We start from the raw sequence: 20,035 nt of genomic DNA on the forward strand, positions 1-20,035 counted from the left end.
TTAACAAATGCAAAACTGATATAAAAACGCATTTGTTGATGCAACCGTGTCATTTGAACTTCCTTATATGCAGATTTTAATTGTTTTGTTGAACCGTAGTTACACGGGATTCAAACCGGAGCTCCTCTCCTCTCAAGTACGTCTCCGTACTCCGTGAGCTACTGAACAAACCTACCGTCGATGAAAACCCATAGATATGAAGCTGGATATGTGCGATGGTAACATTCAAAAGCACCAGTTTTCAAATCTCCCAGCATATTAAAATTGTTTTGAAGTCATAACATAATATTCTTCAAGTAATTGAGCGAAAATTACTCTTTATTAATCGGAACTCTGTAAATTTGTGTGAAAAGGAATAAAAGGTGTCGGAGTTTTACTGCCTCTAGTGTTCATTTCTTTTGGAAACTGCAGTGATATGTACTTATCGGTATGTATTTCGCGTCTCGCGAAAAAGTGTCCTCAGGTACGTTTTTGCCATGAGACCAGGTAGCACTTTTCACTTGCAGATTTACATATAATTCTAATACTGATGTGATAGCGGATTAGGAATCATTTTTTTTATGTTTAATGTTATTTTTATCAGCAATTCTGCACAATGAGCATATTACACTGCAAAAAAAAAAAGAAAAAGATTTTCTTACTCAGTATTTTTCATTTGTTTTACACTACAAATATTTAAAGGGGTCATATGATGTTGCTAAAAAGAACATTATTTTGTGTATTTGGTGTAATGAAATGTGTTTATGCGGTTTCCACATACTGTACATTATTGTTTATTCTCTATGCCCCGTCTTTCTGAAATGCGTTGATTTTTACAAAGCTCATCGGTCTGAAAAGCGAGGTGTGCACTGATTAGCCAGCTATCCAGTGCGTTGTGATTGGCCGAACACCTCAAGCGTGTGACAGAAATGTTACGCCCCTACAATGTTGTGATGCCCTGTCCGGCCGGAGCTACGAGACAAAAACATTAAAACCCATTATAAACGAGGCATTTGTTGCATCCAGTGGGGACATAATTATGGATTATAATGACTTATACTGTCTTTTTACGCGTTGCGTTGCATCGCGCCGCATAAACATAAAACCATATCTGCATTTGTGATAGGAGAAATGACAAACAACAAGCGCTACTCTACACTGCTCAAAACTCGCATTTGAATCGTCAGTGGCAAATTCTTTAAATATAAAAAAAACTTACTTACAGTCTGTGAGTCAGAACAGCCGGCATTGTAGTCTACTCTCCCAGGATCAGGAAACAGTCCTCCATAAAATGCGCTGCACACATCTGAATATTTGGGTTGAACTGTTCTGGAACAGTGTTGTAAATACAACTTAACCACTGATTTCTAGTCGTGTCCTCTTTTGGAAGGCCAAACAAAGTAGTTTGGCTTTCACAATGAAACGCACAGCGGGCTAGAGTGAGCGGAGGCAGGCATGAGTGAGCGGAGGCCGGCATGAGGGAGTAGAGGTGGGCGGGCTTGAGAACGGCGCGGCCAGCAGATTCGACGAAGGAGCTTGCGGCAACCACATGTGACGTTCCTGGGCTGGACTCCGCTTTGTCCACGGTGAAAGCCGATCCGGCGATCCACAGCACGAATTTGATGTATTTCCTCAGCGATCAGGACGGATCAGCTCCAGGCATGACAAAGTGGATATCGTCCTCTTTTGGAAGGCCAAACAAAGTAGTTTCGCTTTCACAACGAAACTCACAGCGCCTTCACGACATGGCAACAACAATACTACAGTGAGAATAAAAGTTATGCCTTCATCCTTTGCATGAACATGCAAATCTTGCCACATCATTATGCAAATCTTCCCACATCGTGACGTAGACATGTGGGGGTGTGTTAGAACGAGCCGTTTTAGGTAGGCGTGGTTGACTTAACTTTTATAAAGAATATCTCTTTGGATTTGAGACTTAAGTCTTTGCAACTTTACAGATCTTCTTTATGCACCAAGAGCTTGTAACACTCCAAAGGAAAATTTGAAATCGCATCATATGACCCCTTTAAACATGCTTAAAGCAAGATACATGAGAAGATACTTGAGAAATTAAAGTACTTAAGTTTGGTTTTCTAAACAAATGACCAAAATTTATTAAGTTTATACTTACTTAACATATATAATTTATATAAGTGCGGTAAGAAAAATAAACTTAAATGCAAAGGGAAAACACGTTTTTTATTTGTCTTACCCCATTGGCAGATATTTGTTATTGTTTGAAGCATAATGTCACTTAATTTTTCAGAAAACTTTATATTTTACATAATTTTGCTTTTCAGTGTATCTTGATTTAAGAATGTTTAGATATTTTACTAAAAGAATCATTTTTTGCAGTCTTATTAAAAACAAATGAAGTTTATAACTCAACATTACAGAGCACTAATATTAGTAGACTGTTCCTCTGTGATTGTGCTAGTTCCCTTTGGAAATACCTCCAACAGCAGCCAAAGAATGTCGTCCATATCAAACTGAGAATGTTCTCTGGATGAGGAATGTAAGGCTTGTTGAGTGTGTCGTGCGTACTGCACATTGCTATCAGTAAGTGGATTCAGATAAGAAGTGGGCATGTCAAGTTACAGCTCTATTGTGCCGCTCACCTCTCATGGAAAGGTTCCAGAAACACTTCTCAGTTTTCAGAAGCAAACCCCACCCAAACTACACCATAAACGCCTGCCAGCTGAGCACAGGGAGGTCAAGGGAGAAAGGTCAAACTCACAAGAGGCCTGGTACATAACCTTCTGCAGATCTATAACTGGAAATCACCTTCACAAGGAGATGCTCGTGTTGGACAGGATATGACTGTGCAAATGAATCATGTCTTACAGATACCTGTGAAATCTTTGCGAGTGCCGCCAGGGAGATAAAATCTTAATTAAACTGAGCTGTTTCAGGAAAACTACTGTTGCTCAGATTTGCTCACTTTTTTTGTTCTACCATTTATTTTTACTCTCTTAGTGACCTGATTTACCCTTTTGCCTAAACTACAAACTATTATTTGTGAAATCTAATGCCAGGTTGTTTAACACTACCTTATTCCGGCTTGTTCAGTGAAGAATTTGTAATGTGAGATTGGACTTGTAACGTAGTTCGTAGTCATGAGAAGGAGGCGGGAACCGGCGAAAGCTCAAAGAAACTTTAATAAAATAAACAAACACAAAATAGCGCGACACCCCCTCGCGGATGACTGTCGCGCACAAACAAAACCAAAACACAAAATAAAATCCAGGCCTGGTCCTCTCTCGTCTGTCACTGTCGTCACTCCTTTTTATCCTTCCGGAGCTCCTCCGTGAGACTCGAGACCGGTGAGTGGTGCAGGTGTCGCTCATTATCAATTACTCCACCGGCCTCGCTCCATTCCCACGGCTCTCGGCCCCACCCCTCTTGTCACATACCCCCATCGCCCCTCACAGGCCAGGGGGTACTCCCGAGACTGCGCTCTACTCCCCCCCTCCCCCCTCCAGGGGAGCCGATCACGGCGGCCGCGGCGTACCTGGGGGTAAGGACAGACAGACGGGAACCGGCGAAAGCTCAAAGAAACTTTAATAAAATAAACAAACACAAAATAACACAAACACAGCCCCTCGCGGATGACTGTCGCGCACAAACAAAACCAAAACACAAAATAAAATCCAGGCCTGGTCCTCTCTCGTCTGTCACTGTCGTCACTCCTTTTTATCCTTCCGGAGCTCCTCCGTGAGACTCGAGACCGGTGAGTGGTGCAGGTGTCGCTCATTATCAATTACTCCACCGGCCTCGCTCCATTCCCACGGCTCTCGGCCCCACCCCTCTTGTCACATACCCCCATCGCCCCTCACAGGCCAGGGGGTACTCCCGAGACTGCGCTCTACTCTCCCCTCTGGGGGAGCTGATCATGGCGGCCATGGCGTACCTGGGGGTAAGGACAGACAGACAAGGCGAGAGAAAAGGAGACGGAAGGATGAGAAGAGACAGAGGGGAGAGAGGAAAAAATAAATAAATAAATCTTGTTCCGATTCCCAGACACACTGCCGCTCGGCCCTCCACCAGCTGGGTAAACTATTCTGCGATGCCAGGCAGCGGCACTGGACAGCCCTCGGTGGACGGCATGACACTCCTCCGCAGCCCAGTGAACGGTGACGGCTCCTCCGCATTCGGGCAGCGTGCAGGAGTCCCCCGTTCCCTGCTCCTCCCCATCATGGCGGATGGCAGCAGGCTCCGGCCTCAGGCGAACGGCGGCGACTCCTCCGCTCCCTCACGGACGGCAGCCGTCCCTCCACAGCCCAGGCAGCCGGCAGCGAGTTCGTCCGCCCCCCCCGGCAACTCACTCCAGCCCATCGCCTCGAGCCTCCATGGCGGCAGACTGCTCCGCCATGCTCGATGGCACCGCGGACTCACCACAGCAGCGAGGGATCTCTGGCAGCGTGCCCCTCCTTCCTCCCGGGTTTTGGCACCAATGTAACAAAGTTCGTAGTTTGGGAAGGAGGAGGCGGGAACCGGCGAACACGTCAACAAAACTTTTAATATAAATAAACACAAAACAGCGCGACAGCTCCTTGCGGATGACTGTCGCGCACAAACAAAAACCAAAACACAAAATAAAGTCCAGGCCTGGTCCTCTCTCGTCTTTTACTGTCGTCTCTCCTCCTTTTTATCCTTCCGGAGTTCCTCCATGAGACACAAGACCGGTGAGTGGTGCAGGTGTCGCTCATTATCAATTATTCCACCGGCCTCGCTCCGTTCCCAAGGCTCTCGGCCCCACCCCTCTCGTCACAGTACCTATTTAAGATGAACTGCACAGAAAATACACAGAGTAACTGGACATAAGCATCAAAAATGCATACATTACTAGGGGTGGGCGATATACTTGTAGACACGATTAACTGGTAGAAAATTGTCAACCGGTAGAGATTTTGGACTATTGTGTGTAATTAGTTTTTTTTATTGTTATATAATCACAGACTCTTTACTTGTCTTTATTTATTTTTTTTATTATTTAGGCTAGTATTTGTTTTTTGTGATACTGACACTGGTGACAAGAATTATGAAATTTATATGGTATCAAAAATATATACCCACCCAGTGGCGTAACTTTGCTTTGAAAAGTGGTGGGGACACCGCCCAACTCGTTTTGTTAGTTTTTTATTTAATAACCTAATTTACTTGGGGACTGGGTTTAGAGTTGAACAAACTTAATGTTTGCTTTTCAAAAATACATCGATGTACCAGGGGCGTTTTGAACGCATGTGCTGAGGGGGTGCTAGATCATTGACAGAGGGAGCTGGGAAATTCAGGGCTCCAGACTCATTCTTCCCACTGGTCGCTCTTTTGCTATTAACTTTCTCAGTTGGCTGCAGGAGCACGTTTTTTTTTTTTTCGCTACAACATGCTGTTAATCAATGCACGCTGATGAACTTTTATCGTAGTTTATAGTTATCTCTCCTCCTTTTTATCCTTCCGGAGTTCCTCCATGAGACAAGACCGGTGAGTGGTGCAGGTGTCGCTCATTATCAATTATTCCACCGGCCTCGCTCCGTTCCCAAGGCTCTCGGCCCCACCCCTCTCGTCACAGTACCTATTTAAGATGAACTGCACAGAAAATACACAGAGTAACTGGACATAAGCATCAAAAATGCATACATTACTAGGGGTGGGCGATATACTTGTAGACACGATTAACTGGTAGAAAATTGTCAACCGGTAGAGATTTTGGACTATTGCGTGTAATTAGTTTTTTTTATTGTTATATAATCACAGACTCTTTACTTGTCTTTATTTTTTTTTTTATTATTTAGGCTAGTATTTGTTTTTTGTGATACTGACACTGGTGACAAGAATTATGAAATTTTGTGTAATTAGTTTTTTTTATTGTTATATAATCACAGACTCTTTACTTGTCTTTATTTATTTTTTTTATTATTTAGGCTAGTATTTGTTTTTTGTGATACTGACACTGGTGACAAGAATTATGAAATTTATATGGTATCAAAAATATATACCCACCCAGTGGCGTAACTTTGCTTTGAAAAGTGGTGGGGACACCGCCCAACTCGTTTTGTTAGTTTTTTATTTAATAACCTAATTTACTTGGGGACTGGGTTTAGAGTTGAACAAACTTAATGTTTGCTTTTCAAAAATACATCGATGTACCAGGGGCGTTTTGAACGCATGTGCTGAGGGGGTGCTAGATCATTGACAGAGGGAGCTGGGAAATTCAGGGCTCCAGACTCATTCTTCCCACTGGTCGCTCTTTTGCTATTAACTTTCTCAGTTGGCTGCAGGAGCACGTTTTTTTTTTTTCTCGCTACAACATGCTGTTAATCAATGCACGCTGATGAACTTTTATCGTAGTTTATAGTTATATGGAAAGTTAACATTCAACCCGTTCTTTTTCATCAGTAGTATTATTTGTGATTTGAATTTTGTGAACTATTCAATGGCAAACTAGCTTACTAAACGTTATTAACAAAAACAAATAATATGAGGCATGTCCTACACGCTGTATTAGGCTATATAATGACTAATAAATTACAGAACATTTAACAAACACTGAGGAATCAAAAAAAAAAAAAAAGAGAGAGCCTCCATAGCATAAGGTATGGAAGTCCATTTCTATGGAAGCCCGTTTCCGCCACGTAATTAAAAAAAATAAAAAAAAGGTAACTGCGACTTTTTATCTCACAATTCTGACTTTTTTTCACAGAATTGTGAGATATAAACTCGCAATTGCGAGTTATAAAGTCAGAATTGCGAGATATAAAGTTAGAATTCTGACTTTTTTTCTCAGAATTGTGAGATTATCTCGCAATTGCGAGTTTATAAGTCCAGTTTTGAGGGGGGGAAAAAGGCTGATATGTTCTCAGAATTGCAAGTTTATATCTCACAATTCTGACTTTATAACTCGCAATTGCCAAAAAAAAAGTCAGAATTGCGTGATATAAACTCACAATTCCGAGAAAAAAGTCAGAATTGTGAGTTTATATCTCGCAGTTCTGACTTTTTCTCAGAATTGCGACTTTATGTCTCGCAATTGCGAGTTTATGTCACGCAATTCTGACTTTATTTCTCAGAATTGCCAGTTTATATCTCTCAGTTATGACTTTTTAACTCGAAATTTAACTCGAAAAAACCTTCTCTGGTTTAAGAAGCGGTCTTTTACTTGACTTAAGCGTGAAAACCATCAATATTCGCGTCATTTTTGCTGAGTGCACCTTCTGCAATTAATAGTAAATATAACCAAAACAGGTCATTATAATTTTTATATGAAAATTTCAAAAAGTGGTAGGGACAATATCGACCCTGGCAAAAAGTGGTGGGGACATGTCCCACCCGCAAATTACGCCTATGTACCCACCCCTACACATTTCCGTTAAAAGTTTGGGGTCGGTAAGATATTTTTAATGTTTTAAGTCTCTTATGCTAATCAATTCTGCATTTGTAATCAACAATACAGTAAAACAGTAATATTACAATTACAATTTAAAATAACTGTTTTCTATATCTTTAAAATGCCATCTATTTCTGTAATGGCACAGCTGAATTTTCAGCAGCAACATGATCTTTCAAAATCATTATAATATCCTGAGTTGGTGCTGAATAAAAAGTTCAAAAGAACAGCATTTATTTAAAATATTTTGTAACATTATAAATGTCTTTACTGGTAATAAAATGCATCCTTGCTGAACTGCTTAAAAAATGTACTGATCCCAAAATTTTGAATGGTAGTATATGTAAATTTGCAAATAATAGTACATTTTTGTTTGATAAATTGAATACAGTGGGCGTGATGTGTCAGGATAGATATATTCAAATAGACAGGTTAATTTTGATAGTAGCACTTCTGATAGTTAGTTCAGATTAATCCAAGGGAGGATATAATTTGTTAATGAGCCTATAATAAGTGCCACTAGATTTAATGACTAACACACTTGAAGTCACAACTGCCATGTGTTTATTTAATACGATACATTTTCAGTACATACCCTGCATGCTAAAACTGGCCATTCATATTTCAAGAGTTGCAAGTGTTAGCACGTCTCTGTGTATTTATTTAGGTGAGGTTTCTTTTACAGGACTCGCATGCAATATGCTGCCCATATGTTTCCATGTTAATTAGAAATTCCTGGTCGTTTCCTGGTCCTGTTTGCTCATTTGCACTGCTTAGACTTTACTTTTATTGTTTAACGAAGGCAATATCCCCATATCATCATCTTTCCAAATAGTACCTACACACAGTCTGCTTGAACAAACACTGCAACCAGTTAAACAACACTTTCAGTGTAATATCAAACACTTTGTGACTCAAATGTTTTTTGACCTTCAGAGTGATTTCTGAAAGATCGTGTGACACTGAAGATTGGAGTAATGATGCTGAAAATTCAGCTTTGCCATCACAGGAATAAATTACATTTAAAATATATTCAAATGGAAAACTGTTTTTTTGTTTTTGTTTTATATATATAATGATGTTTTCATAGCAGAAACCAACCTACTTCAATTCGAAGTGTCGTATGAAAACAAAGTGGCTTTCTGATATGATCTGGCCTGATCCGCCTGATCCCCAGCGTTGCCTGGTTCTCCCACTAGCTCTCAAACATCGCGCTCAGAAGAGTAAACACTAGCACACGTAATTGACATTTCAGTGCATTTCTTTTAAAGGCACGTTCATGTGGAGATGGCGAGTCAGAAAGCACTAGTTTATTAATAAATATTGCACCCGACACTGACTCAGAAAGCACTAGTATATTATCCATGTTAATTAGAAATTCCTGGTCGTTTCCTGGTCCTGTTTGCTCATTTGCACTGCTTAGACTTTACTTTTATTGTTTAACGAAGGCAATATCCCCATATCATCATCTTTCCAAATAGTACCTACACACAGTCTGCTTGAACAAACACTGCAACCAGTTAAACAACACTTTCAGTGTAATATCAAACACTTTGTGACTCAAATGTTTTTTGACCTTCAGAGTGATTTCTGAAAGATCGTGTGACACTGAAGATTGGAGTAATGATGCTGAAAATTCAGCTTTGCCATCACAGGAATAAATTACATTTAAAATATATTCAAATGGAAAACTGTTTTTTTGTTTTTGTTTTATATATATAATGATGTTTTCATAGCAGAAACCAACCTACTTCAATTCGAAGTGTCGTATGAAAACAAAGTGGCTTTCTGATATGATCTGGCCTGATCCGCCTGATCCCCAGCGTTGCCTGGTTCTCCCACTAGCTCTCAAACATCGCGCTCAGAAGAGTAAACACTAGCACACGTAATTGACATTTCTGGCAGATTAGTGCAGAGGTTAAGTATGCCTTTGTAACACATCAGGAAAAAAACGCTGCACTGTCGCCATGGTTGTCTTTAGGCCCTGTTTGAAATGGTCTACCTGATGAGGTTTATAGAGTGACGTTAATTGCGCTATATTTGGAGCGAGTGTGTCCTTTACGGGGAGCTAGCGGAGGGATAGTTGGAATGGTCGGGAGCTGGAATGGCAGGACAGCGAGCAGGGCTCTGACTGCAGCTGTCCATTCCTTCAGTCAGACATTTTGAACCTTGACTGCACCTCCTCTTCCCTCCTCCCTTTAAATCACTCAATCACTGCCCATCTCCTCAATGCTAGGTGTACAGAAGCCAGGTGCTGCCCTGACCGTATGACCCCCAACAATTCATCTCTCTTTTTCTCTATTTATTTATGCCGTTTCAGTACAACCTTGATGGCTCAGATTTTGACATATATAATAATAAATAATGTATTAATTTATCTTACAATTTTGACTGTTTGTTGTATAAACAAAACAAAAAATCTGTATGTGTGTGTGTGTGTGTGTGTGTGTGTGTGTATATACTTGTTTATCCACACACACATTCTTGCTACGTTATACACATATGTACATAAAGTTGCAATTGAGAGAGAATTAAATACACATATGCAATCATTTTTTTTAATTATTATTATTAAAGAAGGCCAAGAACATGTATTCATAAGTAAATAACTGATTAATATATGTATTATTATTTTTTTTTATTTCTTGTATATAATATGTACATATATGCACATATTCACATTTTCATAACATATTGTCCGAATACAGTCGCAACTATTAAAGTAACAGTTACAATTGTTTCTCATAATAAACAAACATAATAAATAATAAATATATTATTATTATTATTGTTATTTTTTGTATAAACATTTTTGTATAAATGTATGTAATCTATTTTCTTAACACAGTCGCAGTTAAAGTCGCAGGTTTGAGAAAAATAAATACATGTATTTAATTTTTTCTCCCAGTTACAACTGTCTCATATACTTGTTTATCCACACACACATTCTTGCTACGTTATACACATATGTACATAAAGTTGCAATTGAGAGAGAATTAAATACACATATGCAATCATTTTTTTAATTATTATTATTAAAGAAGGCCAAGAACATGTATTCATAAGTAAATAACTGATTAATATATGTATTATTATTTTTTTTTATTTCTTGTATATAATATGTACATATATGCACATATTCACATTTTCATAACATATTGTCCGAATACAGTCGCAACTATTAAAGTAACAGTTACAATTGTTTCTCATAATAAACAAACATAATAAATAATAAATATATTATTATTATTATTGTTATTTTTTGTATAAACATTTTTGTATAAATGTATGTAATCTATTTTCTTAACACAGTCGCAGTTAAAGTCGCAGGTTTGAGAAAAATAAATACATGTATTTAATTTTTTCTCCCAGTTACAACTGTCTCTCATAACAAACAATCATAATAAATAAGAAAAAACATATGATATGTTTTATATGTATTATATGTCCCAGACTCGAGGATGTTACGTCCTCGAGTCTGGGACTCAAATTCCAGTCATCCGAGGCACAACTAATTCATTATTAGTTTTCATTTATAAGAAGGCCAGGAACATGTATTGAGAAAGTACACAGATAATCTGATCTACCGTTGAGAGAAGATTGCTACTGTAAAAGATAAATATACATAGATCGACTATAAATCAGTCATTATTATTCCATCAAATGTCTGTCAGTATGAAATACATTATGGCATGTTTCATAAATACACACAAGGCTCCACTGGCATGAATTTATGAAGTGCTTAATAAATTCAAAACCCCCATATCACATGCTCCTTTTATTAGGTTAGGGAGCCTATTAATATTCTTCACAATGTAGATAATAAACAGAAGGTTAAGGTTGATTGCACAGACTGGATCTGTATGTTTGTTTTCATGCCCGATTGGTCTGTTTGTATGTTGAGACAATGGTGCCATCTGCCCTCGTGTCAGGGGAAATTGAGTTGTGTCTCTTAACTGTGGGTGAAAAGATTTCATAATCCTTCTCATGTCATAAGAGAGGCCTTTGGATCTTTGTCAAATGCCTTATGCTGATTTTGAGCCTGTGAGGTTCTATTGCCACCACTTATTTTCGGAGTTGAATTTCACATGACAACATGACAGTTCTCATTATACATCTTGATGCCTCATCATGTTGTGAGATCTTCTTTTAAGGTAACAATACTTTCCAGTATTTTCTTATTTAATAAGTACTGTAAGTAGCATTGTTTTGTCGTGTTGTTAAAATATAAAAATAATTTTCTACATTTTTTGTCTTTGTCTTTAGTTACAAATACTTACAGATAGACTTATATCCAGAGTTGCTTTTTTAAGCATAAACTTAGTTTTATGCTATTTAAAAATTAATGTTAGAGAACTTATCTTCTCTGAAAACAAGTCTTATTTAATGACTTTAAGATTTTATTATTATTATTATTATTGAAAATTTGATTAAGAAAATGATGAGCCACACAGGTGCCATAATCTAATCCACAAAGGCAGCGGATGTGACTTTAGAAGATGAGGCCTTTCCATCCCATCGACTATTAAATGAATACCTCTCGTTATTGACGCTCAGTCTAATTTAAGGTCGGTGAGGGTGCAATGCTCCAGAGGATTTAAACACACCGTTCCCCCACACAGGCCTGTCTAATGGTGCTGGAATATTGCCAGGATTATCCATTATAACCGTCATCTCTGGATAATACAAAGGAACATATTAGTCTTATAAACCTATGGGGTTGTTGTAGTTTTTATATTACACTTATTACACACATGCTGTGCTTATAATGCACTTGTAGTGATTTGGTTTACACATTCTTATTATGCATAATCCTATGATTGTTGCTTCATGTAACTGATATACTAAATATATGTCCCATAATCCTATCAGTGATATTCAAGTTCCCCTTCAGCAAAATGAAACATGATATGTTTATATTTTAACTCATTTTACATAACATATTATTTAGCATGATCAATGGTGCAAATAAAAAGTGAATGTTTAATATTCCAATATTCCTTATTTGCAGGAATTGCAGAGCCCTATGCTTACCCATATTATCTCGTAATTAAAATAGTTATTTATATAAATAAATACAAAATAAAGTTAAATATTTGATATTTCTTTAGCTAAAATATTTCTTTAAATGTATGAATGTATTTGTTATTTATTTAAATCTTTTCACTCTTCTAAAAATGCTTTAAATGAAAAAAGTGTGTGTGTGTGTGTGTGTGTACATTTTATGTTGTTTTTGTAGTTCTAAAAAGAGTTCTAGTAAAAAGAGTATGTTTTGCAAGAAAATACTGAAATTCATATTTTCTACTTTAAAATGTCATGTTTAATTCAGTGTTACTTGTGCTATTTCTTTGTAATTTACTAATTTTCTAGCAATTTCTGAGTAATTGTTTTTTTTGTTAGTTCATGTGTGCTGATTCAATGTTTTTTCATTTTATAGTAATTCGGGAATTAATATTAAGATGATTTGGAATAAAATTGAGTAATAAAAAGCACATTGTATTTATTGTTTTGTTTATCAAATGCAGTATTTTATTATTGTGCCATCCCAGGGTTGCAGACTTCCACTTGCAGAGTCTTGCTTGAGGATTAAAGAGAGATCAAAGCAATCTTAGAGCATTATGTGGACTTTATTTTTAAGTTGCTCTGCAACTACATGATTAACAGTTCTTGGCGTTGGTTAGAGAACAACTCTCTACACAATGGCTTGTAACATGAGACATCATATGATCAAAATCAATCTGAATGTTGATAGATACATATTTTCTTTCATATGTGTTATGCTTAATGATTTTTAAGAACAATTAACTTTGTTACTAGCTGGTCATATAAGTATGTCTTCTGTAAATGACAGAAGAACAGGCTTGTGTGTTTGGCAGTGAATTATGCCTGCAGTGAGCTAACATGGTCCCTTTAGAGCAGTAAATCATGCAAACAATGCCAGGAACTTGTGACAGGAGTTCAGTTCAGACAGAAAGAAGCAGAATGGGCCCTCCATAAAGCATGAGCTCTTATCAAGTTATTGTGAGAAATTATCTTCAGAGGATACTTTAAACCTTTTAAACATTAAGAATGCCCTTTAATGTTAGGTGGGATTAATCGTGATTAATTTCAGAAAAATGTGCGATTAATTAGTCAAAAAAATTGTATCGATTGACAGCACTAATATATATATATATATATAATGAAATATATAAATATAAAATAAATTAATATAATTATATTTAATTAGATAAATGTTATATTTTACACACAAATATTATAAATATATGAATGTTTATTCGTTATATATTAATTTTATATTAATTTGTTATATATTTGATTGTATGTACAGTAATTGTGAGCCAAAATCATCACAATTAAAAGAACCAAATACTTAAACTACTTCAGTCTGTGTGCATTGAATTTATTTAATACACGAGTTTCACAATTTGAGTTGAATTACTGAAATAAATTAACTTTTCCATGACATTCTAATTTATTGATATGCACCTGTATATATTTATTATATTTACTGTATATTATTTTATATTTATATATAAATTGTGTTTTATAAACAAACAAAAGATCTTTTGATCTTTTAATCTAGCTCCCCGATGACCTTGGATATGGCTACAATGTTTGTTGTACCTTCTAAAAAATACTTAATATAAAAATATAAACTAAAAAAATTATAATTATATACTTTTGATAGAACATTGTTTTATGATATACAGTGGGTACGGAAAGTATTCAGACCCCCTTAAATTTTTCACTCTTTGTTATATTGCAGCCATTTGCTAAAATCATTTAAGTTATTTTTTTTTTCCTCATTAAATCCTTGGCCATGTTGACCTATAACTTAAATGTGTCTGAAGTTTGGTGACCAGTCAAAATTTGTTTTCTGTAATTATGCCATAAATTATTTCAAATTGCTGGTTTACTTGTATTGACCTGTATTGCAATTTCCCTGACTTTGTCCAACATTTAATGCCTCCCTTTCAGGACTTGACTACATCAAACAAAAGTTCAGTGAGCCGGTGGAGGAGATCAAGGAGGAAGCACCTAAAGAGGAGAAGAAGGAGAAGGAGAAGGAGAAGGAAAAGGTGAAGCCTTCTGGCAGCCCTTTCTATCGGCGCGGCACGACTCCAAGCCACTCTCCTGCCCAGAGCCCAACCCCGTCACCACCTCACTCCCCTCAACAGAGCCAAGCACCCAACCCCAGCGCCAGCCGCAAGATAAGCAAGGACAACAGCAGCGTAGCCCGAAAGATAAGCAAGGACAGTAGTAGTGTAGCTCGCAAGATAAGCAAAGAAGAGAGAGCCTCCATTGTGGCAGAGATCACCAAAGTATCTGCCCCTCCTCCTGTACCGGCCATCAAGCTACAGGACATCCCCCCACCAAAGCCCCCCAAGGCCCCTGAACCCCTGCCCAAACCTGCCAGCACAGGTAATGGGCAGCTACATGCTGCTTATCACGGTTACTACGTGAAGCCGGTGGTGCAGTTGCCTCCACCAGAAGAACCAGAAGATGAAGAGCCTGAGATGACGCAGTCTAGCCTGGCCAGGATGCCTCCACCACCCAAAATGGTCAGGACGACAACTCCCAAACCAGAGCCCAAGATCAGGAAACAAGAGTCTACCAAACCAAAGAGCTTAGCTGAAACCAAGAAAGCCAGCATAGATATGGCCGATGAAACTGTAGCGGAAGAATCTGTAAGTGTCTTGTTTATACTTACAGATGGGTGTTTTATGGATTGTTGCTGGAATTGTTACACCATGTGTCTTTTTACCCAGGGTCCTAACTCAGTTTTGGTTGCCATGGTGATGCTTTTGAATATTGGATTGGCAATCATTTTTGTCCATTTCCTTACATGAAACACTACCATCTCAGGTAAACTTTTTTATCTTTGTACATTATACTTGATTTTCCAAATTTGTAAATGACACAAAGATTATTGGCATAGATTTTATAAGAAAATACTATTTCAGTTTTTCTACTTCAGAATATCAAGTTTAATTCAACCTGTTATTTCCTGTTTCTTTGTAATTGTTTGTGAAATTTACAAGCATTTTTTGAGTGAAAATTGTTTCCACACCAATTTTTTTAGTATACCATTCAAAGGTTTGACGTCAGTTTTTTATCATTTTAATGTTAAATGACAATGTATACATTTGTAATGTTACAAAAGATTTGAATTTACTATTCATCAAAGAGTCCTGAAAAACATGTATCACGGTTTCCACAAAAATATTAATTAGCACAACACTGATAATAATAGGAAATGATTCTTGAGCATCAAATCAGCATATTGGAATGATTTCTGAAGGATCATGTGACACTGAAGACTGGAGTAATGATGCTGAAAATTCAGCCTTGCCATCACAGAAATAAATTTTAAAAAATTATATTAAAATAGAAAACAGTAATTTTAAATTATAATATTTCACAATATTACTGTTTTTACTGTATTTTTTATTTAAAAAATCCAGCCTTGCTGTGCTTAAGAGACTTACCGACCCCAAACTTTTGAATGGTGGTACAGTTAAAATATGTTAAAATCAATATTGAATTGTTATTGGCAACATATTTCAACTCCATAATTTGACATATTTCTGAGTGAAACAGGATATTCAACCAAGATAAAATTACATAAAACATATAATTAAAATTCACTAAACAAATCAATAATTAATTATTGGATGGAATAATGTGTTTTTAGGTGGAATTGTTTGAGTATTGACAAATATACTCAACAACTTCTTTAATAATCTCTGTGTGGATTTTTGATGACATTTTACACTAAGTGCATTGCGATGCATTCTGCCATTGCTTTATCAATGCATGTAATATTGCCTTTGGTCAAAATTTAGACCATTCATCCCATGTAATAGCGAGGCATGTCATCACATTGTATGGGGTAAGCTATCAGAACCTGCTGTCAAACAGCCTATTATATGCTTTTCAGCAAAATTATAATAGTAATATAATAAAATTAAGCAAAAAAACAAATTCAGAAAGGGTTGATTTTACCTACAGAAATTAAATAATGTATATACATATAAAATAAAACTTTGATGACTTTAACCTTGTACCAAAAGTCCCAAGTTCTACCTTCATTATATAGTTCTTTATTTTCACTTTTTAAACATGAATTATTATTATTACCAATGGTGACTAGAGAATATATTTCACAAAAAAATAGTTGTATCAAGTTCTAGACACTGAAAAGTTTATATATGTATTTTTAACTTTTACAACGAAATATAATCACTTCACAGAGCTAAAACATCTATTAATTCTGAATAACAAATATTTGTCATAACGAGTCTCCAAAAACACAAACTTGCATCAACAGTGATCAAACTGAGCAAGCTCAGCAACCTGTTAGCTGACCCCTCACCACAAACCTTAACATTTATAATTTATAATAAATTACCTATAAGTTGACCTTAATTGTTTGTCTATTTCTACATTCCATAGATCGTTCGACCTTTAAAATCGTTTTTTACAGTTTTGTTTGAAGCCAACATCCAAAACACCTGCTATCTACAGTACAGCATTTGTTATGGATGTACTGCAACTTTTAACCCCGTCTTCCATTATTCTTTTAGTGTTGGATGGTGACCCACACAGTGTCATTGACCTTTCTGAAATCCAAATGGTACCAGGCAGTCTCCAGAGGGCAGAGGGAGCTGAAGAATCAACGTATGGGAGTTTGAAACCCAGAGCATCATCCCTGAGAATGATGTGGTCTAATATCATGTGGCTCTGGCAAAAGAGAACAAAATATTTTGAGGGGAAAAATGACCATTAAAATGGAAACGGAAGAAGAGAATGCAGTGTAACGTGACTCCTATCTGCTGACGGAAAGCCTTAATATCAGCCACTCCATAGGTCTCTGGCAGAGACTTAACTGGAAATGTTTGATGATGCACTTTTGCGTGATGGGCAAGAGCAGCTGCCTTACTCATTTACCATCTGACGTGTAACTGGGAGATGTGCTCGCAGTGCCAGAGGAATGCGTTCAGGGGGCTTTGCTGCAGCGGCCTGGCCCGAGGAAACCGAACGCGCACACCAGCGTCACTCATCCGTCTTACACCCTTTACCGACCCACTGCAGTTTCTTCTAGCATCTCCTACGTTCTTCTCGGAAGCTCTTGAATCGATGCTCCCTACTGTACTCCTCACGTTTCGTTTCTTGTTTTATGTTTGTTAACCTCATTGAAAATCATGTTTGAATTTAATGCGAAGCAAAATCACTCCCACTTTTTTCGGAGTATTTCTAAACCAGACAAGGGAAAATATTATATTATTTATAAAAAATGTGCAATATGATTTATTTTAACACATACATAGTTTAATTGTTCACCAAATAGGGGCATTGTAATTCTGTCCCAATATTTAAGAGATGGAAAAATAAGAAAGGTTTAGAGTTACAGGTACGATTCAAGATCTGTGGTTTCCCACTCTTTGTTGAACATGTCCATTTAGATCATTGCAAAACCAATCAAAAAAGTCTTATAAAGTGCGTTTAAAAAAAAAAATTGAATTCTGGGAATTGACTGTTTGTCGTGTTATGTAAATTAAGCCTATGCCATCGTGCATGCAATGTTGTGCAAGAGTTATTGTGCTTCAGATGTCAGGTTTGACATGTGACAGCAGGTGAGATGTTTTGGAAAAAGAAAAAAAAGACAATGTTGAGGGCATGCTTGCATGTTTGTGACCTTGGATGCTTTGGATATCAAAAGTCAGGTAGTGCCACAATCGGGTGGCGCTAGAGGAAGTAGACTTTGCCTTTAAGAGTCTTTAACAGTACTTCAGTTTACCTCAAACAACAGAAAAGGAAATAAATGCCTCATATGAAATGAATTCTTTGTCTTAAATCTGTAGTATGCAAATTCTGACTGACAGAGTCATTGGGAATTAATTTTAAATGTGCCACTATATTGTAAAATTAGTTTTTTGGTACATCCTGAAATTGTACTTTTATTTGTTATTCTTATATTTATGTGCAGATTCCCTCTTCAGAAGGTTTATTTATTATATATAGCATTCTAGATATCGTTTCTAGTGTTTGGTGAGTGTACAAGGGCTTGGAAAACTCATTTCTCTTCAAACCCTCATTTGCTTTTAGGTTTTGTTTGCATGGGGTCTTTAAATGCATTAACGCCTGTATATTTGATTCAAAACAACTAAGGTAAAATATGTTTAAGGCATAAAACTTTACTCTTGAAGAATGTGTTTCATTTGGTTGGATTTCAGTTCTGTGCAACAATGCAGTGCAATGTGTACGGGCTCTTTTTATATATTTTCTGAAGGAGAGTTGTGAGCTCTTATGCTAACAGGGCAGGACATGGTGTTATTTTTCTAAAAACAAATGTTGCACAATCAAAAAACATTTATATACTATATAAGGTTTATTCTATTTATAAGCATTTTTACAGAGCACAGCCATTACAATGAATTCTAAGATATTTTTCTATAGAAATGCACAATTGTATTTTGTCAAAAGCAGTATAGCTCCTTTATATCAAGCATTGCATCTCACACATCAGAATTAAGACTCTAAGCCTATATATGATTCAGTGTGATTTGAAATGCTGAGGATGCAGGAATTCTTTTTGAATCCTTGAATGCAAAAATCATCTCGGTTTCATTTCAAGCCCATGGGTTAGCCCCACGTATTTCTGTAATTTGAAAAGTTATGGTATTTATCTGCATAATAAAATGTTATGCCTTGTAAGTCTGATTTCTCCATTATTTCTTTTTTTATTGTGCTAAATTTAACTTCTAGTACAGTGTTAAAGGACTGGTTACTGATTCTGAATCAGTGAATCAAATTGTGTCGACAAATTGTGTTTTTCCTTTATTTAGTTGGGAAATTCTGGCCGATACTTACAATTATTTTAATGTTATGTACGAAAAACTGATTCGATTAGATTCGATAAGATAAACTTTTTTAATGATACATGGATGATATTTAAATTCTATGCAATTCTGTCAAAAAATACAATTAAAATAAAATACTAACACTCAAAACAATCAATCGTTTTAAATGCTAAAAGTGAATTTAGGTATCACTATTCGGTATAATATACAGTAAGAAAAACGTCTCGGTTACATATGTAACCCTCGTTACCTGAAGGAGGGAACGGAGACGTCACGTTGGTGACCGACGAATTGGGATCTCACTTAGATAGACCAATCTACTTTGAGTGTAAACTAAACGAGCCAATGCACATTGGCATTCGATTATTGCATCCAGCTGCCACTGATCACAGCTTGAGTATAAGTAGGCAGCTGGTGCAGCGCATATTCAAGTTTTCGCTGAGGAGCCGAGCCGGTCACCCGGCCGTTCAGCGGTGGTACAGCAGACGTGGCGACGGGACGTGACGTCTCTGTTCCCTCCCTCAGGGAACGAGGGTTACATACTTAACCAAGACGTTCCCTTTCAGTCAGTCACTCTCGACGTCACGTCGGTGACCGACGAATTGGGATCCCTACCAAAGTGCCACGGATACTGCCCCTTCCAGTGTCCTGTGGAAGCCACCTGCGCCCCTTCTGTTTGGTATAGGCCGGGGCTTACCAGAAGAAGACCAGTTACTGCTGCTATGGCACTACCCACGCAGTAAGACTGGATAACACTGGGAAAATGTGCCCGTTCCACTTGGAACCGGAACATTACGGAAGC

General features: G+C 37.1%; 1 protein-coding gene across 1 annotated transcript in view; it reads left to right on the forward strand.

Annotated features, from left to right (window-relative positions):
- The window catches only part of LOC107589924 (junctophilin-1-like), a 59,949-nt gene extending 41,651 nt beyond the window's left edge, over positions 1-18,298 (forward strand). Inside the window, exons 4-6 of the mRNA XM_016278499.1 lie at positions 14,348-15,057; positions 15,139-15,235; positions 16,957-18,298. Of these exons, the coding sequence (XP_016133985.1) occupies positions 14,348-15,057; positions 15,139-15,219 (791 nt within the window). The 3' untranslated portion in view covers positions 15,220-15,235; positions 16,957-18,298. The remainder of the gene's footprint in view (positions 1-14,347; positions 15,058-15,138; positions 15,236-16,956) is intronic.
- Positions 18,299-20,035: the final 1,737 nt, after the last annotated feature.

Source organism: Sinocyclocheilus grahami, unplaced genomic scaffold (assembly GCF_001515645.1).
Source record: "Sinocyclocheilus grahami isolate Dianchi unplaced genomic scaffold, SAMN03320097.WGS_v1.1 scaffold122.1, whole genome shotgun sequence".
Classification (NCBI taxonomy): domain Eukaryota; kingdom Metazoa; phylum Chordata; class Actinopteri; order Cypriniformes; family Cyprinidae; genus Sinocyclocheilus; species Sinocyclocheilus grahami.